A 16787-nucleotide genomic window follows, 5' to 3' on the forward strand; every position below is an offset into this window, starting at 1 on the left:
AAGTATGCTTCTTGCCTAGGTTTCTATCTTCACGCTGGCAGTTGCTGGCACATGACGTTTCCCTTCGACCGATGGGGGCCGATGGGGAAGCAAGGCACACCACTTCTATGCGAGTGAAACGGCTCGGTTGCCCATACAGTGGGTACTTCGTCTTTAATTCGCAACCCCTGTTTGGGCTCATATCCTCGACCTTCACACTTCCTTGTCGGCGGATCAACCCCTATGGGGAGTCAACAACACCGACGTTATGGTATTTCAGGTCCATATCAAGCTCACACTTATTTGCCTCCTCCAGAAGACTTTGGAAATGACTGTCATCCATCGACCCAGAACGCTGGACCGGGTCCGAACAAAGGCGAAGTTGGCAACCGGGAGCGCAAGGGTCATGGGAAAGCGTACATTTATACAATTGTTTACTAGATTACGGGCCTGATAGGACTATTGCACGTCATTCCCGGGTATGAAACATCTAGAATTCCTTCCAATCGTCCTCATCCCAGTTGTCGGTTTTCTGCGGAGCTAATGGCACTGGACCCTTGGCAGGCGCAGCCGAAGTCGTCGCAGGTGGTGGCGCATCACGATGGTGTTCGATATCAAAGAAGTGGTCATCAGGATCGTCATGGTACAATGCCGAGCCCTCATGATACTCCTCGCCCCAGCCTTGCTCACCGACAGCGCCGTATCCGCCACGGCCTCCGGTTGGTCGATTACCGCCCACTGTGCTCGTGACTGTGTCAACGAGGCCGGTGAGATGACCGCCCACGTCCACACCGGTTTGTTGCCGGCCCCAATCGTTTGCCTGCTTCCCAACAACTTGCAGATTCTTGCTTGCCATGGAACCGAAGTCCATTGCTTGACGACCTGCTTCGTTAGCGTATGCAGAAATGTTCGCTTTCAAGTTCGGGTCGATACTGTCACTAACGGCTTTCGAGGCACCCGCGACGGCTGAAGAGAAGAGGCTCCAGCCCTTGCCCAATGCCTTCATTGGATCTTGCTGGAAGTCGGAAATGGATGGAGCTGCCTTTGACGACAGACCAAATGAGGGATTTTGTGAACTTGACACCGCCTGTGGCTCAGGAGTGGAGCCAAAGCCAGTGTACCGACCACCCTGAGAAGGGGGAAGATGTTCAGGCCGCGAGGCATTTGCTTGGCCCAGTGAAGCAAAATACGACTCCTTTGCGTCCTTCTGGTCGACGGGCGGCGTTCCAGGGGAGCTCGAGGCTTGTCGCGAGATGGAAGAGAAGCCCGCAGCCCCACGCGCGGCTGCTCGGGACTTGCGCAGACCCTGGGCCGAGTCGTGGCGGGAAGGGGGTTCAGAATGGATCGTGCGTGGTGGGGGCGCAGACGGCGCCCAAGGACGCCCCTCGACGATCGCGGTCAGCTGCAGCAGGTAGAATCTGTCAAACAACCTGTAACCATGTGAAATCCGTGGTATTACATACCTTCTCGCGATATTGCGAAGCCGCCCAGCATGTGTACTTTTCTTGGATGACCATGCCCTCAATGTATACTCCTTGATCGGTAGGAGTGTAATCTTTCAAGAAGTCCATGAAGGGCTTGTTGCCACCCATCTGCAAATCGCTATCAGGCTCCTTGCGGTCCGACCACACGTGGAAAACTGATGCCGACATACCTCCATCTTCTTTAAGCCAGTTCCATCCCATTTGTCCTGGAACCCTATGTCAGACCAGAGCATGTTCCCTTCCCCATTAAGGTCGTACCATGGTGCAGCTCCGCACAAAGCTGATATGAACACCAAGCCCACGATGCACGCCAGCGCAGGATAGACATATGAAGACGCCAAAGCTGACGCTGGCCCATTGAGGATTTGGAGCTCCGCAATCGACACAGTCTGTAAAATAGAGAGTAGGGAAGGCGTGAGGAAGGTGCGATCAGCGGGGAATGCCGTTAGAAGCTCTGACGTTTATTTCCCAAATCGTCTTTCTTCATGAGATCGAAGAGTTGCTGTTTCGCATACGCCTCAGCCATGGTTCGCTTGGTGAATGAGATGGATGATGAAATGGAAGGGGGTATAAGAAGCTGTGTAGAGCAACCGAGGATTGACAGCAGCAACGGTAGTTTGAGCTGTGTTGTGATACTGATTTGCTTCCCTCGTCGGGTCCTTCTTGCTTTTTCACACCCACACCCCCCTGCCACCCTGTGGCGGCGCCCGATTCGGGTCTAGCCCCCGGACCAGTGCCATTAGGTCGGGTTCTTTTTTACTCGACCGCATTCCGCCCTCCAACTGCACCGTCTTTTTCCATCATCAACTTCACCCTTCTCTCCCCTGACTTCCCACTCGTCCACTCCATTACCGTATGCAATTTCCTCGCATATTCATTCCCACAGATTTTGCCGCTCTGCAGGGGGGTAGGGGCAAAGGACCCCGTCAGCCTGTCAAAACATCGTACGAGGGGTCAATCCGCGGTCATACCCTTTACGGCCTCTCGACGGACGATATCTCAACGGGCAGAATTTTGCCAGGAGGGTAGATTTCCATTGTGAAAGTTGATGCTTCTTGCGCGGGGCAGTCGTTCTTCGATTGGCGTGTTTACGAGAGCCTAGCGCTGTTTCAATTTGGCTCTCTGAACATACCAGAACAAAGGCCCGACAAATCCTAGGATGAAATGACGTACTCTGCGCCCTGCGACCCATTTCGTTCCGGCTATTTCGCTACGTGTTCTCCCAGTAAACGGTACCTAACATAACGAGCAATCTTCCTATCTGTGTCACAAGAGAAAATGACTTGCCAATCTTCCGACCGTGTTCCTGGTGTGCGCGCTGCAAAAGGGGACATGCTCCATCCCTTCTTTCAGTCCCGATCTGATCGGGAGGCTTAAACCATCGTGCCCGACCCGCATCCAGCGCCTATAGTTGAATCACCGGGACTCTCACCACAAACAACTCATACTGCTCGCAACGTGCACTCATTATCCTTTAAATATTCCCCTTCTCTCCTCTCAATCGCCAGCGTGACTTGTAGCTAGCTCGTCCTACGGTCATCTCATACTCCTCTCACCCATGTACCAGTCAATCGGAACCTGGCATGAAAACAGGCAAGGATATTCTGTACCCACGCTTATTGCTTTTGACCTTCTCCAAAAGACACTATGACCTTCAAGTAATCCAACATCCTATCCGTGCCCGGCAGAGCGGTTTCGGAGACAAGGTAGGTTTTCTCATGCATAGGAACGCCCTTTGCCGGCGGTCATGTAACCGCGTTCTGGCCAGGATCGTCGGCCCCTCGCCCCTGCCCTGGTTCTTCGACTCCGCGTACTAGACGCAAACAGTAGAGAGGTGCCTTTGAGGTGAGTTCCCACCCTCCAGGCACCGCAGGGCAACTGTTGTTATGGTTACCCCCCGCGTGCCCTTTGTCTCACCATGTTGACTTCTACCTGGTACATTAGTGACATAATTCCCCACATGCTAGTTGCTGCCTGTGATTTGTGCAAGGAGGATGGGGGTCCGGCAGACCTCGTACTCCATCCAGCTTTTGGCGGGAGCGCTACAAACTCTATCACCCGAACCGCAGAATATGGGGGGGTGAGCTATATTTGTTCATTTGCTGCTGTCATCAGCCAGTGATATAATGATGGGCCGTACACAGATGTATGGTTCAAATGGCCAGCGAGTAGACGATTTGCCAGTACCCCGGCATGCCAAGACGATTACTTTCGAAAGCTATCCGCCATCTCGCCGTAGCCAAAGCTGGCCGCAAGCCGATACGGTATACACTCGAGATCTTTACACGCGCGAGCCTCTAAGCGCGCGGGCTCCTCAGCCTTCGCCTCACTTGGAATCGCATTTGCCGCATACATTGCTGGTGCCCCAGGCGCCGCAGGTCGCTGGAAGTGAGCTGTGCACCTCGAGAGGAATGATATATACACTCAATGTCCCGCAGACGGCGTCTTGCCCGGAATCAGCACATTCGAGGCACTCGGGCCTCCCACTCAAGACCGCATACGGTCACGCCAGTTCTCGCAACCCAGCTCAGCCTGGGGCCTCCCCGACAGCCCACCGAGCCGCAGCGACCACTTTGGCCACACGACTACGTGGGACTCTCCTCATCGTCCACCACGCCTGCATATTGACACCAGCCTGTCCCACATTCCCAATTCTTTCGGCAGTCAACCACAGACGGCACCTCCTGCTAATGGCTTGCAGTTTTCTCGCGCTGCATCGCAGTATGAAGCAGTGCCCATGTCCGGACGGTCTGACACACATACGTACAATCCTTTATGGCAGGACCGTCAATGGGTAAACGCTACCCTCGCTCGCCAGAGCTCAACGCCGTCCAGTCATTGGTCCGCCGGTGGCAACCGAAACGACCCACATCCACCTGCGCTGCCCAGTCTGGGAAGTGCGATTCTACGTGAGCCAGCGCTGAAGAAGTACTCGCGCACCCTCATTGGTCCAGTTGTGGCCAACGGAGTCCAGCTCCGGGATGACAAGAAGCGAGAGGGCATATACTTCATCTTCTCTGATCTGTCCATCCGAGTGGAAGGTACGCTTGTCCTATGTATCGAGTTGTGCTGACAACTGAAACCCATAGGTATCTTTCGTCTTCGAATACGGCTTTTCCCTATCGTGCTGCCTATGTCGCTCACCACTGGCAGGTACGTGGTAGTTTCTTGGAACACATTCCCAGACTTTTCTGACGCATGGTGTAGCGGCGGCAGAGGCCGTATTGGAGACAACGCCAAAATGCTAGCCCAAGCTTGGTCGGAGCCGTTTGAGGTCTTCTCCGCCAAGCGATTCCCCGGTGTACCCGGTGAGCTCCCCCCCTCCCCCCTACTCTGCGGAACCACCGGAAACTAATACCTGCTAGAAATTACGGCACTCTCACAAGCGCTTTCTGCGCAAGGGCAGAAGCTACCCACTGTCAATGATTCCATCGATGATTTTTTCTCGTACTGACGCGGTTTACGACAGAGGCGGAAGACGGAAGACCATGACGATGGTCGCTTCGACGATGATCGACTAACGAACGCATGGCCAGATGACTTTCACATCACGTCCTGACCTGACTCACAACTACAACACAGCTAATGGCGTAATATTGAAGGGTGTGACACTATACATTGCGATCAACTGTTGGGATGGACCGTTTTCGGTCGAGTTTGTGCTGGTTAGATACTACAGCAGCGACTGCACCTGGATAAGTTGTGTAAATCCGTTGCATCAGTTCGTCGCTAGCACCTCCAGCAGACAGTCCGAGGTTAACACTATCATCCTCGTCGTCTCTGGTCAAGAACTTTCCTAGAACCCTCAGCAGGTAAGGAAAAGGCTTCCATAGGTGCCACGCGGGTGAAACTTGGTGGAGAATGTGCAAAGAGTGGATAAGATCCTCGACTGACTGCATCTGCTGTTCTCCCTTGATGTCGTGACCGGGAAAAGGCACGCGGCGTTCGGTCGTCTTGACGACAATTCTTCGTTCTTTGGCCCCAGAAGTGCGATGGTCCAGCCTTTCTAGTTCTTCAGGGTCTTTGGGCCCGTCGAAGATAAATGGTGAAGCTGGATGCATATTTCTTTCTCGCATTAGCCGCTCACTTTCGCCCTGATAACGCAAAATAACTTTTTCCAGTACTTCAAATGCATGTTCTGGTTCCCCTGCCCGCATCATGGCTACCGCAATATGGTTCCAGTTGTTGGCATCGAATGCGAAGCCTTCAGCACGGATGCTGGCCAATGTCTCGGCAATTTCGTTGTGCTTGCCGGCGGTTGAAAGCGCATCGATGTACACTGACAAGGCATACGATAACCAACTTGCATGGGAGCCACCCACTTCTTGGTCCTCAGTGTCTGGGCTATCCGGAAACACCGACTTGTGACTGACGAGTGAGAGACCAAGTTTGTGAACCTCTTCCCATACTTGGACAACTGCATCAATATCCCCAGCACGACTGTACGAGAGCAAAAGAATGGACAGCGTCGAGATGCTCGACGACCCGCCCTGTTCCAGAAACTCCGCATAAACTCGCTCAGTCTCACTACTTGAGGACTTGAGGGCGTGGGCCAAGAGCAGAGGCACGAAGAGATACTGCATTGTATCTGCCGGAACTCGAGGCTGCGAATATCTGGTTCGTGTCCCAGGATTCTCCAAAACCTGTTTCAGGAAGTCCTCGGCTATTCGTAAGCCGTCTGCGTTGTCGGCCGTGGCGTGTGATCGGATAATGGCGGCGAAAGTCTTGGTCGAAGGTTGGATGTCGTTTTCAATCATCTCATTGTAATGTGCTCTGGCCGCGTCGTGCTCGCCTCGTCGCAAGTGCCCAGCTACCAACATGGAAAGGGGGTACACATTAACAGGGCTTGATGGCTCCAGGTTGAGGAAAGACTGCATTTGTAAGAACAGGCTCTTGGCTTCAGACATTCGTCCCGAGTCAATGGCTGATTGAATCACCAGAGAGTATGTTGAAGCGTTCGGAGTTGCACCAAATTCGGTCATTCTAGAAAAGACACCGCGAACCGTATAGTGAGGAGCACCGATGACAACGTATGCCTTCAGAAGAATGTTGCAAAGACTGATTGATAATCGAAGGGTTCGATATGGCAAGTTCATTACGTAGTCAAAGACTCGAATAACACCAGGCCACGACGCGGCTTCTACATGGACATTCACCAGTTGCTCGAAAAGCTGGCGTGACGGACGAATGCCATGTTTTAAGGCGTGTTTGAAGGCCTTTTCCGCGTTGACCGGATCTCGCAGCCTCCCATACATGCCGATCACATGGACGTAGGTTACATGGTCCCGACGTGTCCTTGCTTTGCTCATCTGCGCCAGTACAGACCTTACTGAGTCCACGTCCCCTCGAAGTGCGAATTCGTGTAAGATGATGTTGTAAATATAAACGTTTGGTTGGATGCCCTGTCCTGCCATTGTTGCGAGCCATCGGTTCGTGGATTCTAAATCGCCTTGACGGGAATACGCCATTATTATCGATGCGTAGTGGAAGATATTTGGCTTCACAGGCTTCTGACTAGCCTTTGAGTTGTCGGAGGGAAACAGGCGTGCAAAAACATTGAGAAGATCATCGAGCCGACCCGCAACTGCGTATGCGTGCAAGAGAAGTGTCATCTCGCGTTCATCGGGCGTCTGTATCGATCGAGGTGGGTCATTTGGAGGCCTTGGCTTTCGATGATGGTCCTCGCGATAGATATCTTCCAGTCGACGAAAGTACAGTTCAGCAGCTTCTACGTCACCCTTATGAGCTGCCAGACCAAGACCAGCTCTTGCAACAGAGACAATCTTATCCATGTAACGCCCATGTGTTTGATTCACGACCTCGACCAAACGTTGGAAGACGTCTTCTGCCTCCGCATATGCTTCTCGCTTGGCGAGTAATCTCGTGAGGTAAGACAGGAGTTTCCACGGTATGGGGAGTTCTTTTCTGCGCTGATAGAGGTACACGGCGTATGCGAGTTCCGGCTCGCGCTGTCTGATCTGAAGAGCAAGGAAGAGACGAGCCGCGCGTCTCAGCCTTTGTTGGTCCCATATTCGTTCCTTATCTTCCAGAAATTCGAGCGGTCGTTTGATTGTGGCCACAGCTTGCTCGACCGTTTCCAGTACGCGATAAGCTTGAAAACCCCATCTACGCACCCTACGCGCAGATTCGTCAGTCCAATATAATAAGGGGGTCTCTACGGTGGCGAAGTTGTCAAGTGCCAGATCCAGCACACGCATTGGGCCGTCATATTGAAGGGCGTCTTTTAGAATCAACCGAATGAGATTAACCAGTCGAAGATCGAGAGTTCTGGCGTCCAACGGTTCGGCATTGGGGGTAAGCAATTCTCGCAGGCTCGATTGCACGGACTGCCAGTCGTCTAACAAGTCAAACTGGTAGACTCGCAGACTCTGGAAAAGGAGTTGAGTAGACCCCGGTTGCGTGAGTTCGGGTGAAGCTCCAGCTCTCTCCTCAATGTGATCAAGAAGTTGCTTGAGGCGTGATCCACGAAGATTTCGCGCGTCGACGGTATCTTCTTTGGGGCGGTTCCCAAGGAGACATTGCGCTAAGGCGAATTCGTGTTGGATTGATATGGCGTCTTTCCACGGACTTCGGATTGCACGGTCCCAAACCAGCCAAAGAGAGGCAGAGTCTTTTGCCAACCTTGGATATTTGTGCTCGACCATGTCTGCCCGTTGTCCCGGCCGTGGACCATTCACTTGGGCATGAGCGCGAGATCGCACATCTTTGTTAGCCGCTTCTCTCATCTCATCTAGCCATACTCGAAGTTCCTCAGGAGCGTTGGACGGCAACTGGGATGGGGCGACCAGGTGCGGTCGAATGATCTCGTAGAAGTCTGGAATAACATCCGGAGCACTGATATCTGGTGCTTCGGGGGACGTGAGTTTCAAAGAGGTTTCGTTGAGTGTGTCGCTAAGATCATCTGATATGTCCAGGTGATCCGTTTCATCTGTCCTTGGCGGATTCGACGTCGGAGGGTCGAGTGGTGAATGCACCCCAATGCCATCGGGAGGGTCCGCCTGAGAAACAGATTTTTCTTCCTGCCCGTCTTGGACGAAAATTTCGTCGGGCTTGAATACATTGTCCTGATTTTCTGGGACGAGAATCTCGGACGCACTGCGCTCGTCCCCAACAGGCCTTTCGTTGTTGTGGTCTTCTGAGTCGTTGGCTGCTGCTAGGTGTCGAGCGTCGGAGGTGAAACGAGCAAGGTGTGAAGGACGAAGTTGAAGGAGAGCACGTGGCGAGCGTCGAGATCGGACTCGAACCTCGGGAAGGGGAGGATGAAGAACGTGACCGAGGTGTGGGCATGGTTGAGAGGTGCCGTCGCTGACTCGGTCGTGTTTCACTTCTTTGACTGTTGTCACATAAAGAGAATGCCTTAACACTCGAGTGATAGAACGTCGGATTTTCCGGTTTGGAATGAGTGCGAGCATGGCGGCATTGTGGGTGAAGAACAGGCTGTTCCGTGACGAAGTTGTGGAGAGACGACAGGCAGGAGAGGGCGGCTCTTCGTGCTCGGGAAGGGTATGGTATACGTGGGTCGAGAACTGTTTCCATAGATCTCGTCGAGGTAAGGTAGCAGGTTGCTCGCATAGCAAAACAGCTAGCTCCTTCAGCTGCAGAAAAGCGGCGCGCATTTACCATGGACGCAGAGGTCGATGTTTCTCAAACGGAGAAGTTCTGCAATGATATTCCTTGGGCAATGATTAGCACACAGCCTTATGGCCAGAACCACACTAGGCGCACCTTCAACCGTTGAGTGCTTGGTGTCCCACAGTCTCCCGGGGCGTGTGTAGTGGTCGTTGCAAATAAATCGGACGTTGTGAAAACACCAGAGTAATCTGCTCAAAGAGGTCGCCACTTGAAGACTTGAAGTCAGGGACCCTGTCAGCCCGCTTCATACCTAATGTTAATTGTCGGTGTTCGTGCGGAGCACCTGAAGTACTCTGTACCACCAATAACATTCACCCTTGAAATTCTACTTTCATTTGATATTTCCAATATTGATGGCGCTACAGATTTCGGTAGCTATGCAGTCGTCACAATCAGGCACAAACAGAAAAAATGGTCAAGGAATACAACAAATTGATATGTCACCGAAAAGAAAAGCAAAGGCCAATGAACCAACCAAAAAATGTATGAGACTCGAGTCAGTAACCGAACAACTCAAGCCTTTATCGGAGATGAACGAGGCTTGGCTGACTCGGCTGCAATGGGCTGGTTTCCGCCCTGAGAGTGTACCACCTGTGCGGTTGTGCGGACTGTGGCAGACAGTCGTGCGGTCCTCCTCTGCATCCACTCACGTGCCTCCTGCAAGGTGGGGAAGGGCGGCATTTCGACACCGTCAGGAAGTTCCTTTGTCATTTCTTCGTAGACACCCCGTGTCTCATCCCATACTGCCTTATTCTCCGCCGCCTTGTCAAGATATATCTATACACAATGGTTAACTCTGATTTTAGACGTGGATGTTTGCTAAACCGCACCTGTTTCTCCGCCGGAGTCATGGCCCGCCAACTAGCAGCAGCCAATTTGGCACGCGCCTTCGCCTCTGTTTCAGAGCCAAAAATCCTCTGAGTGAGTTCCGGAGTGTCTTTGATTTCCTTTGAGTACAGGAAGAAGGCGCTCAGAGGTTTCGGGGGGATGTTGGGATTCTTCATGTTAGTCTTGGAGAATTTCTTCCCATTGTAACCGTGCCGCCTGGAGTGAGCACGGAACTGATTCTCCGCTTTGATGAGTTCTGGCCGCAGTGTTCTTTCCCACGCAGCAAGGGCTTTATCATACTTTCTCTTCTCCTCCTTAGCCCTTTCCTCCCACGCCTAGTGGTGGTCAGACAAATCCTGGATGGATGGGGCGCAATCTCACCTCTTTTTCGTCTTCCGGAATATCGTGATACATGTCAGAAGCTAGCTTCGCTTCGTGATGCACCGACATCCGATCGGCATCCTCACCATCGTATTTTCTCGGCACGCCCATATGCTGCTTGACCCAGTGCTGGAAAAAGAGCTGCCAGGCAGAAGCTGGCCGTTTTGGAGCTTTGATTTCTGGCCGCCGTGGTGCTTAAAAAGGTCAGCACTTGGCTCAGGTTGGAAAGAGGAGGGGGACCTACCTGCATCTTCGTTGACCTTCTTGCCCTTCTCGGGTTCCGGTTTCTCCTCTTTTTTCTTCCTCCCGCGAGGCTTTTTCCCAGCGACAACTTCCGACTTGATGGCGCCCGCCTTCGCACTTGTAGTGTAGGATTTGCGATTCCTGGGCTGTTGGCTTGGCCAAGGGCTAGTTGGTCTCGATATAGGTGATACGGTTGCACCAACCGTACAAGCGGAGTGGTGGGACGCAGCCGAAAGACCAATTTCGGCACGAGGTGGAGAAGATAGGTCGAAATCTGGCAGGAAATTGGCTGGCGCTAGCCCTTCTTGTACCGGAGCAGCGGGTATTTTGAACTCGTAGGGAAGGGAAGATGGGGCGGTCGTGGGTCGAGGGGGACATGGGTCGACCGGCGAGGGTAGCAAGGAATGCGGCGCGTTGGTCGCAAGGGGAGGGGACTGTGAAAGGGCCGCGCCTGCTGTGAATGGCCGCCGAGGAAGCGCGGGCAGCTGTGAGACGACAGGGTAAGAGGAGATGAATCCAACATCATTTCGCGGGTTGTTCACCATGAATGAAACATGATGCGAGTATTGAACAGATTCGGGATCATGGGCTTGAAAGATCGGGGAAGATGCGTGATGTTGAGCCGGTTGAGCAGTAGGTGGGATGCGGAAGAAAGTCGGGTCAGGTTGGAGCGGCGAGACTGGCGCTTGCCGGTACTCGCAGATGGTCATCGGCACATCGATGCGGGTATGAACCTCCTGCTGTGCCGGCTGAGGAGGATAGGTATCTTCTTGAACGATCGGATACTCCGGGAGGGCAGCAGCGAAAGTTGCAGCAGAGACGGGTGGCACGCTTGGGAGATTGAAAGAGTGTTCATCTCCGTTAGGCGAAAAGGGGGAGAGATCTTCGATGTTGAGTGTGAACAACGCATCAGTCGCCAGTTCCTTCAATCTTTGTCGTGACTCATCGGGGAAAGGTACAACGCGCGGGCCTAGCTTTTCCTGTTTTTGCTTGTCATACGCAACGAATGCAGCGTGAAATTGTATGTATGGCTCTTTATCCGCATCGTCGAGATCACTGAAAGAAGGAGGGGTGCTCGACGCCCTCACCGAGCTGTGCGAGGAGGCGGGCGACATACAAACATCCGCTGGTGCCGCGGTATCGTTTGGAGCAAAGACTTGCGAAGGCCACGGCCTGGATACTATTGGGGAGACCATTGGAGAGAGCGTAGGAGGCAGAGCGTTCATTCCAATTGCAAAGGTTGGAAATGGGTATTGGGGAGAGTGGATTTCAGCGTGACCATGGACAAAGGGCAAATGGGAACTTGCGGCGAGCGTCTGTTGTTGATTAGGGTAGGTTCCGGCTGATATCGTTGCGCGAGGCCCGTCAATAGGGGCTAAATCTATCGATGGCTGCTGGTACTGAGGAATCCATGTGTGCCGGGAAACGTGGATCGAATCAAACTGGGTGGAACAAGGATGAAGTGCCGCTTTAGGGCCGAAAGTTGACGCCATGGCGGTACGCGGGAATTCTGGCAGACGAATGCGACGACAGCGGGAAGGCCACGGGCGCAGAAGCTCAGGAATGTGGCGAGGTAATGTTCGCGTCGACACCGAAGCTGGATCCGAGCTGCTGGAGCAAACAAGAGGTGCTGGCGACGATAAAAGACAGAATACAGTAGCAAGTGTGAGAGAGAATTGCCTGAGGAGGGGAGAAAGGGAAAGAGAGATCTGGGTAGATCGGGACGTGGATGGGAATAAGTATCCTCCCATGAGCGACGTCCAAGGAGAAAGAAAGGCCTGGGAACCAAGGTCAGACAGAGTTGACAGGGTCGCCGACCAGAGGAATAAGCCAACGCGCTGTAGGTTTGCAGTAATTGGCTTCTTTCTTTCTTCCTCAGCGCCTGACACGAAAGCACCAGCACAACCCCGACTTCTCAACAAGAAACTTGTTCCCGCGCCCTTTCTCGCTCTTTACATATGCGCGGACCCTATTCTCGCTCAGCGCTGTTTTGCTCTTTTACGACATCGCCTGACCACCACCACACACAACACCTTTTGAGAGGGGTTCACCACCACAGTCTCTTAATTCTCCGTGTCTATAATATGTCTGTCGCTGCCTCTGTGTCATATCGGCGCCCCATCGGGGTACACTTCCAATATCCGGCCATCAAAAACAATTACTCGGCCCCGCATTTCCCACTCCTGGCTCCTCCATACGTAATGTGTCCACGATTGATCCGGCGCCCACGGATTACATTTATTCTCCGAGCCCGGCCGTCACCGTCAGGGCTTGCCTTTTTAGCCTCCCACCCCGATCGTGAGAGGCACTCGATGACACCAATCGCCCCAGCGCTCATGCTTCTCTGTCAGCTACGCAAGTACATTCCCCGGTTCTCGCTTTTCCCCCTGGTACATCGCTCGAGACCGTCTCATCCTAGGCTGAGAATTTATCACACATTTGTGGTTTGTGGCGACTCACGCCCCTCGTTGTTCCTCCACTCCCCACACATTGACACACTAGTTTTGGCCACTTCACCTGCGCAAAACTCAATCCGGTCAATTTCACAATCGTGCGCCCGCTCGAAGAAGGTTCGGAACTATTCCCTCCCTCCACCGGGCGGCGTTCCACCTCCGGCACGATCCGTCCGATAGGTGCTTGGTCATATCATCAATATCCCATTCATTGTATGGAAAGAAAGGCACGGGTCGGCTACCCCGTCCTTAAATTTGAATGCTCGGCGGTATGTACTTGTCCGAATGATACACCTTGCCGCCAGGCTGCGGAACGTGGCCTTGAGAATCACCTTTACACCACACAGCGTAATCAGGACTCACCTGCCAACCCTTTACATTCTTCATCAGCTCCTTTTCCCTTTCCAACGCAACATATTCACGTCGAACCAGGTTTCGGTCGGCCTCAGCCATGAGAATGGGGACGAGGTGGATACGCGCCCATTGCTTTTCCCGAAGCAGCTCTCTGGAGAAAGACCCTTGATCAGCAAGGTTCTAGAGGAAAGGAGGATGATATCAGGGAAAAGCAATGATGATCGATAATGGGGCCCAGATGCTGATTGAGTCCGGTTGTCATCGGCAAACGTGTGCCGCCAGTAAGGCCATCCGTTCCGGGCTGGCAATCCCCGGCCACGCCCATTAATTTCACAGTGTGCGCTGACACAGAAGGCCAAAGTCCAACCGGTGGAAGGATTCCATCGATCGGGCGCCGAAAATCCATGCGAGGAGTCGGACGATGGGAACAGCACGTATGCGCGCGTGGGCATGGGGACTTACCGCTTCTCTCTGTTGCCCATCCCGACCCGGTACAATCCATAGGCCGAGACAAGGAAGAAGGCGCCAAAGATCACAGCACCACTGGGTCCCTTGTATGGCAGGTAACGCTTGTATCGAATTGCCTCGAACCCACCCGTAGGGGGCATGTCCCTACACAAAGAAAGGATCATCAGTCTTTGCACTCTGTGCACTCCTGCTGCATACGTACTGTCTGTAGGGGACGGACATCTTGAGAGACCGTCAAATGACCTGAACAACGTTCAATTATATATATGAATCATGAGAGGAGTTACACACCGATTGTCAAATCTGACAGTTAACTCGACAATAGCAGGTGGACAGAGGTAATGCGACAGAGTGGCGGTAGCAAGGGTTCTGTGCTCTGTCGGCGGTGTCGGTGATCCCGGCGCCGCCCGGCATCGTCGTCTTTGCTTCCGAAACATGCAAGAAGCGCTTTTGAGAGTCACAGAAGCGGTGGCTGCCTAGGTGTTGACAGTCGCCCGGTCCTGTCCCCACGTGGTCCTAGACTCCACCTTGCTGAGCACCGCCGTGCTCACTTGAAATAAAGGTGTACGGAGAGCGTGTTGGTTTGTAAGGAGCAGTCCCTACCGCCAGGAGCAGAAATCATGGCTTTGATTATACGATCAATATCGAGTGAGGCTGGAATCGTAGCATTACGTTTGTGATTGGGAAACACTAATTTCTAAAGACACCGGTCTCCGCGTAGTTTCTCAGCTTAGACCATTCAGAAGTAAATTATAGAAAGCCGGACTTCCCCTAGCCCCATGGTTGCAGGGACTATGTTCACCCTACCATTGAAGTTCCATGTGTCACAGTCGGCGTGGAACACATTGCACAACAGCAAATCATACATACCGACTACAACAGTTGAAGTATACAGAAGAGGATGGCTCTCGTAATTGAGCACACTTTTAAAAGGCAGAACAAGCATACAAGCACAGTTCCTCCTGGAATGAAAAAAATTGCCAAGCAATGGGGCTGGGGCAGTCGGCGCCGTTTTTGGAGAAAGAGATGCAGCAAGTACAAGGCAACGGTGAGCGGCCTTATGCCCACTCAGGCGCACCCACAGGACCGGAAGAACTTGTAGTTTCGCCTTCGGCGGCACCGACAGAGCCCGGAGTACTGGAACGAAGCGTAGCCAGATGAGTAGCCTCTGTTCTTGCGGCGGTAGACGATGGAGCAAAGGAATGACTCCTGTGCCCATTAAGAATGTGCTCGTTGCCTTCAAAAAGGCTGATGAGGGGCGAGGGGGAGCGAAGAAACGTGGTCGGAGAACCATCAATAATGGATCTTGGTGCTGTTACACCTGAACCGACTGTCAAATGCGTAGAGTTCTGAAAGGCGGCAATATCGGCAATGTTTTCTGGTGGTGGGATGCCACCGCGACGGAGTCGACCAGATATAAGGTGCCGCCGTACAGCAGACTCCAGCGTGGCATAGTCGTGTGAGCTCGGAGCTTGCCTGTATGGGCGTGGACGAATGAAAGGCTCGAGAGGATCATCGTTGTCAGACGGCCCATCGCGGTAAGCGTCTGTGGAGGAATCCACGCGATATGCATGCGATATAGGGGACGCAATAGCATTATCTTCCTCTATAAAGTCACCAGAGGCCGTGCGTGGTCGACCATCGTGAGCTCTGCGAGCCGCTCGCAGACGACCGGTGTATTCGTTAAAATCGACCATTCTCCCTCGAGGAGGTCTTCGAGAAGATTGTTGTCGCATAGGACCAGTGCTGGGTGGCGATGTTGGATTGGGAGTACTACCCCGTAAGCGGCCGAGTAACGTGGCATCCAGGCCGGTTGTGCTCGAGGTACCATCATTCAGTGGGGGGATGGAGGCGTTCCACGGAGGAGTTGTCGCCTGACGCCGCCTGGGTATGCTAGCATCTAGATCGACACCATCTTGGAGCATCAGTTCGTAGCGACCACCAAGACCACCGGTCGCCAGTGGAAAGTCCCCAAGAGATAGTTCGAGCATTTCTTCGTCATGCGCAATCTCTTCAGCGAGATCTGTCCATCCGGCGTTTGCCAGGTCTGGTATTCTCGCTACCCGCTCGGTATCGATAGGCGGTACAATTTCTGATCTCCGCGTGCTCGAGCGCCGAGACCCACTGACGTGATATCTGGAGCTCAAGAATTGCAACTTATTGAAGGTGCGGCCAGAGATGTGTGTGGACTCTGAATGTCGAGGATATTTACGCGTATCTGCAGTTTCCTGAAATGGAAGTCAAAGGGTATTCTAAGCGCAATGACATTTGAACGGACCATGACCATCAGCTCCACCAACTGCCTCACAAACGCATTGTTGGTGTCAAGATGTTCCACAAACGCATCGAAAGACATGGGTGGATCAAATTCATTCAGTTTGATGTCCTGCATCACAGAATGTCTGGATGGCGATAGAGATTGTTAAACTCGATGGGCAACTGAGCATTGGGATGGCACATACACCATCGACCGCATTTTGTCTGTCAAGACAGTTTCCACATGTAGCTGCGTCCTGCGTTTCGGAGCAATCAGTATACCGGATTTATGATAGCAAGATAATACGCGAACCATTTTCCCATTGTAAATACGGAATAAGAAAGACGTTCAAAGATGAAAGAAACGGTGTAATATCGTTATGGACAAAAGACGGAGCAGAAAAGGCCAACTGAAGAGTGGCGACAATAATATCGGCACCAGATTTACCTCCGAAACACTTTCTCCACAGACGCGTGTTGGCCGCAATCGCACCTCTTCTGGGTTATATATGTACGTGTCACACTTGATACTTTTGGCTGAAAAATCTCACACGATACAATGAAGTCTCATTCCATCCATGGGGAGTTTTTTTTTTTTTTTTTTGTCAGAAGACAGAATCCTGAAATGTGAGCCGGCGCCTATTGACTTACATTTCAACAATCAGCACAGCAATCTAGATTGGAGGTG

At 52.7% G+C, this 16787-nt stretch overlaps 6 protein-coding genes across 6 annotated transcripts; 1 reads left to right on the plus strand and 5 right to left on the minus strand.

Moving 5' to 3' along the window:
* Positions 1-431: 431 nt before the first annotated feature.
* Positions 432-1989, minus strand: DACRYDRAFT_73775 (ArfGap-domain-containing protein; the record flags this gene model as incomplete). The annotated part of the gene is made up of 5 exons (XM_040776024.1): positions 432-1381; positions 1443-1571; positions 1634-1669; positions 1722-1852; positions 1923-1989. 5 exons carry the CDS (start codon positions 1987-1989, stop codon positions 470-472), a joined length of 1275 nt encoding a protein of 424 aa, XP_040633246.1. The 3' UTR covers positions 432-469.
* Positions 1990-3607: 1618 nt separating this feature from the next.
* Positions 3608-5022, plus strand: DACRYDRAFT_103299 (uncharacterized protein; the record flags this gene model as incomplete). Its single annotated transcript, XM_040767740.1, has 6 exons — positions 3608-3851; positions 3902-4504; positions 4553-4616; positions 4671-4771; positions 4829-4881; positions 4933-5022. The coding sequence occupies 6 exons, from the start codon at positions 3608-3610 to the stop codon at positions 5020-5022; spliced, it is 1155 nt and encodes a 384-aa protein (XP_040633247.1).
* Positions 5023-5074: 52 nt separating this feature from the next.
* On the minus strand, positions 5075-9324 carry DACRYDRAFT_113071 (uncharacterized protein; the record flags this gene model as incomplete). Its single annotated transcript, XM_040769558.1, has 2 exons — positions 9210-9324; positions 5075-9157 (listed from the first exon to the last, which is right to left on the minus strand). Exon 2 carries the CDS (start codon positions 9098-9100, stop codon positions 5075-5077), a length of 4026 nt encoding a protein of 1341 aa, XP_040633248.1. The 5' UTR covers positions 9101-9157; positions 9210-9324.
* A 108-nt stretch (positions 9325-9432) lies between these two features.
* On the minus strand, positions 9433-12463 carry DACRYDRAFT_19543 (uncharacterized protein). Its single transcript, XM_040771557.1, has 4 exons — positions 10570-12463; positions 10326-10519; positions 9947-10279; positions 9433-9893 (listed from the first exon to the last, which is right to left on the minus strand). Exons 1-4 carry the CDS (start codon positions 12059-12061, stop codon positions 9630-9632), a joined length of 2283 nt encoding a protein of 760 aa, XP_040633249.1. The 5' UTR covers positions 12062-12463; the 3' UTR covers positions 9433-9629.
* A 627-nt stretch (positions 12464-13090) lies between these two features.
* DACRYDRAFT_19544 (GRIM-19) lies at positions 13091-14180 on the minus strand. The gene is made up of 5 exons (XM_040771558.1): positions 14135-14180; positions 14046-14086; positions 13838-13987; positions 13385-13526; positions 13091-13327 (listed from the first exon to the last, which is right to left on the minus strand). Exons 2-5 carry the CDS (start codon positions 14063-14065, stop codon positions 13271-13273), a joined length of 369 nt encoding a protein of 122 aa, XP_040633250.1. The 5' UTR covers positions 14066-14086; positions 14135-14180; the 3' UTR covers positions 13091-13270.
* A 561-nt stretch (positions 14181-14741) lies between these two features.
* DACRYDRAFT_19545 (uncharacterized protein) lies at positions 14742-16469 on the minus strand. Its single transcript, XM_040771559.1, has 4 exons — positions 16413-16469; positions 16306-16356; positions 16122-16245; positions 14742-16071 (listed from the first exon to the last, which is right to left on the minus strand). The coding sequence occupies exons 1-4, from the start codon at positions 16421-16423 to the stop codon at positions 14902-14904; spliced, it is 1356 nt and encodes a 451-aa protein (XP_040633251.1). The 5' UTR covers positions 16424-16469; the 3' UTR covers positions 14742-14901.
* Positions 16470-16787: the final 318 nt, after the last annotated feature.

Source organism: Dacryopinax primogenitus (assembly GCF_000292625.1).
Source record: "Dacryopinax primogenitus strain DJM-731 SS1 chromosome Unknown DACRYscaffold_1, whole genome shotgun sequence".
Taxonomy (NCBI): Eukaryota; Fungi; Basidiomycota; class Dacrymycetes; order Dacrymycetales; family Dacrymycetaceae; genus Dacryopinax; species Dacryopinax primogenitus.

What these genes read in the sequence shown, in the direction of transcription:
- DACRYDRAFT_19543 (XM_040771557.1), bottom strand. Translation starts at nt 12,061, where the DNA reads ATGGCGTCAACTTTCGGCCCTAAAGCGGCACTTCATCCTTGTTCCACC. An exon ending in GAAGGTCAACGAAGATGCAG is followed by an intron (nt 10,520 to 10,569) that starts GTAGGTCCCCCT and finishes GACCTTTTTAAG; the next exon opens with CACCACGGCGGCCAGAAATC. An exon ending in TGACTCCGGCGGAGAAACAG is followed by an intron (nt 9,894 to 9,946) that starts GTGCGGTTTAGC and finishes CATTGTGTATAG; the next exon opens with ATATATCTTGACAAGGCGGC.
- DACRYDRAFT_19544 (XM_040771558.1), bottom strand. Translation starts at nt 14,065, where the DNA reads ATGTCCGTCCCCTACAGACA. An exon ending in ATGTCCGTCCCCTACAGACA is followed by an intron (nt 13,988 to 14,045) that starts GTACGTATGCAG and finishes TTCTTTGTGTAG; the next exon opens with GGACATGCCCCCTACGGGTG. An exon ending in AGAATGTAAAGGGTTGGCAG is followed by an intron (nt 13,328 to 13,384) that starts GTGAGTCCTGAT and finishes CACGTTCCGCAG; the next exon opens with CCTGGCGGCAAGGTGTATCA.
- DACRYDRAFT_19545 (XM_040771559.1), bottom strand. An exon ending in GACAAAATGCGGTCGATGGT is followed by an intron (nt 16,246 to 16,305) that starts GTATGTGCCATC and finishes ATCGCCATCCAG; the next exon opens with ACATTCTGTGATGCAGGACA. An exon ending in TGGTGGAGCTGATGGTCATG is followed by an intron (nt 16,072 to 16,121) that starts GTCCGTTCAAAT and finishes CTTCCATTTCAG; the next exon opens with GAAACTGCAGATACGCGTAA.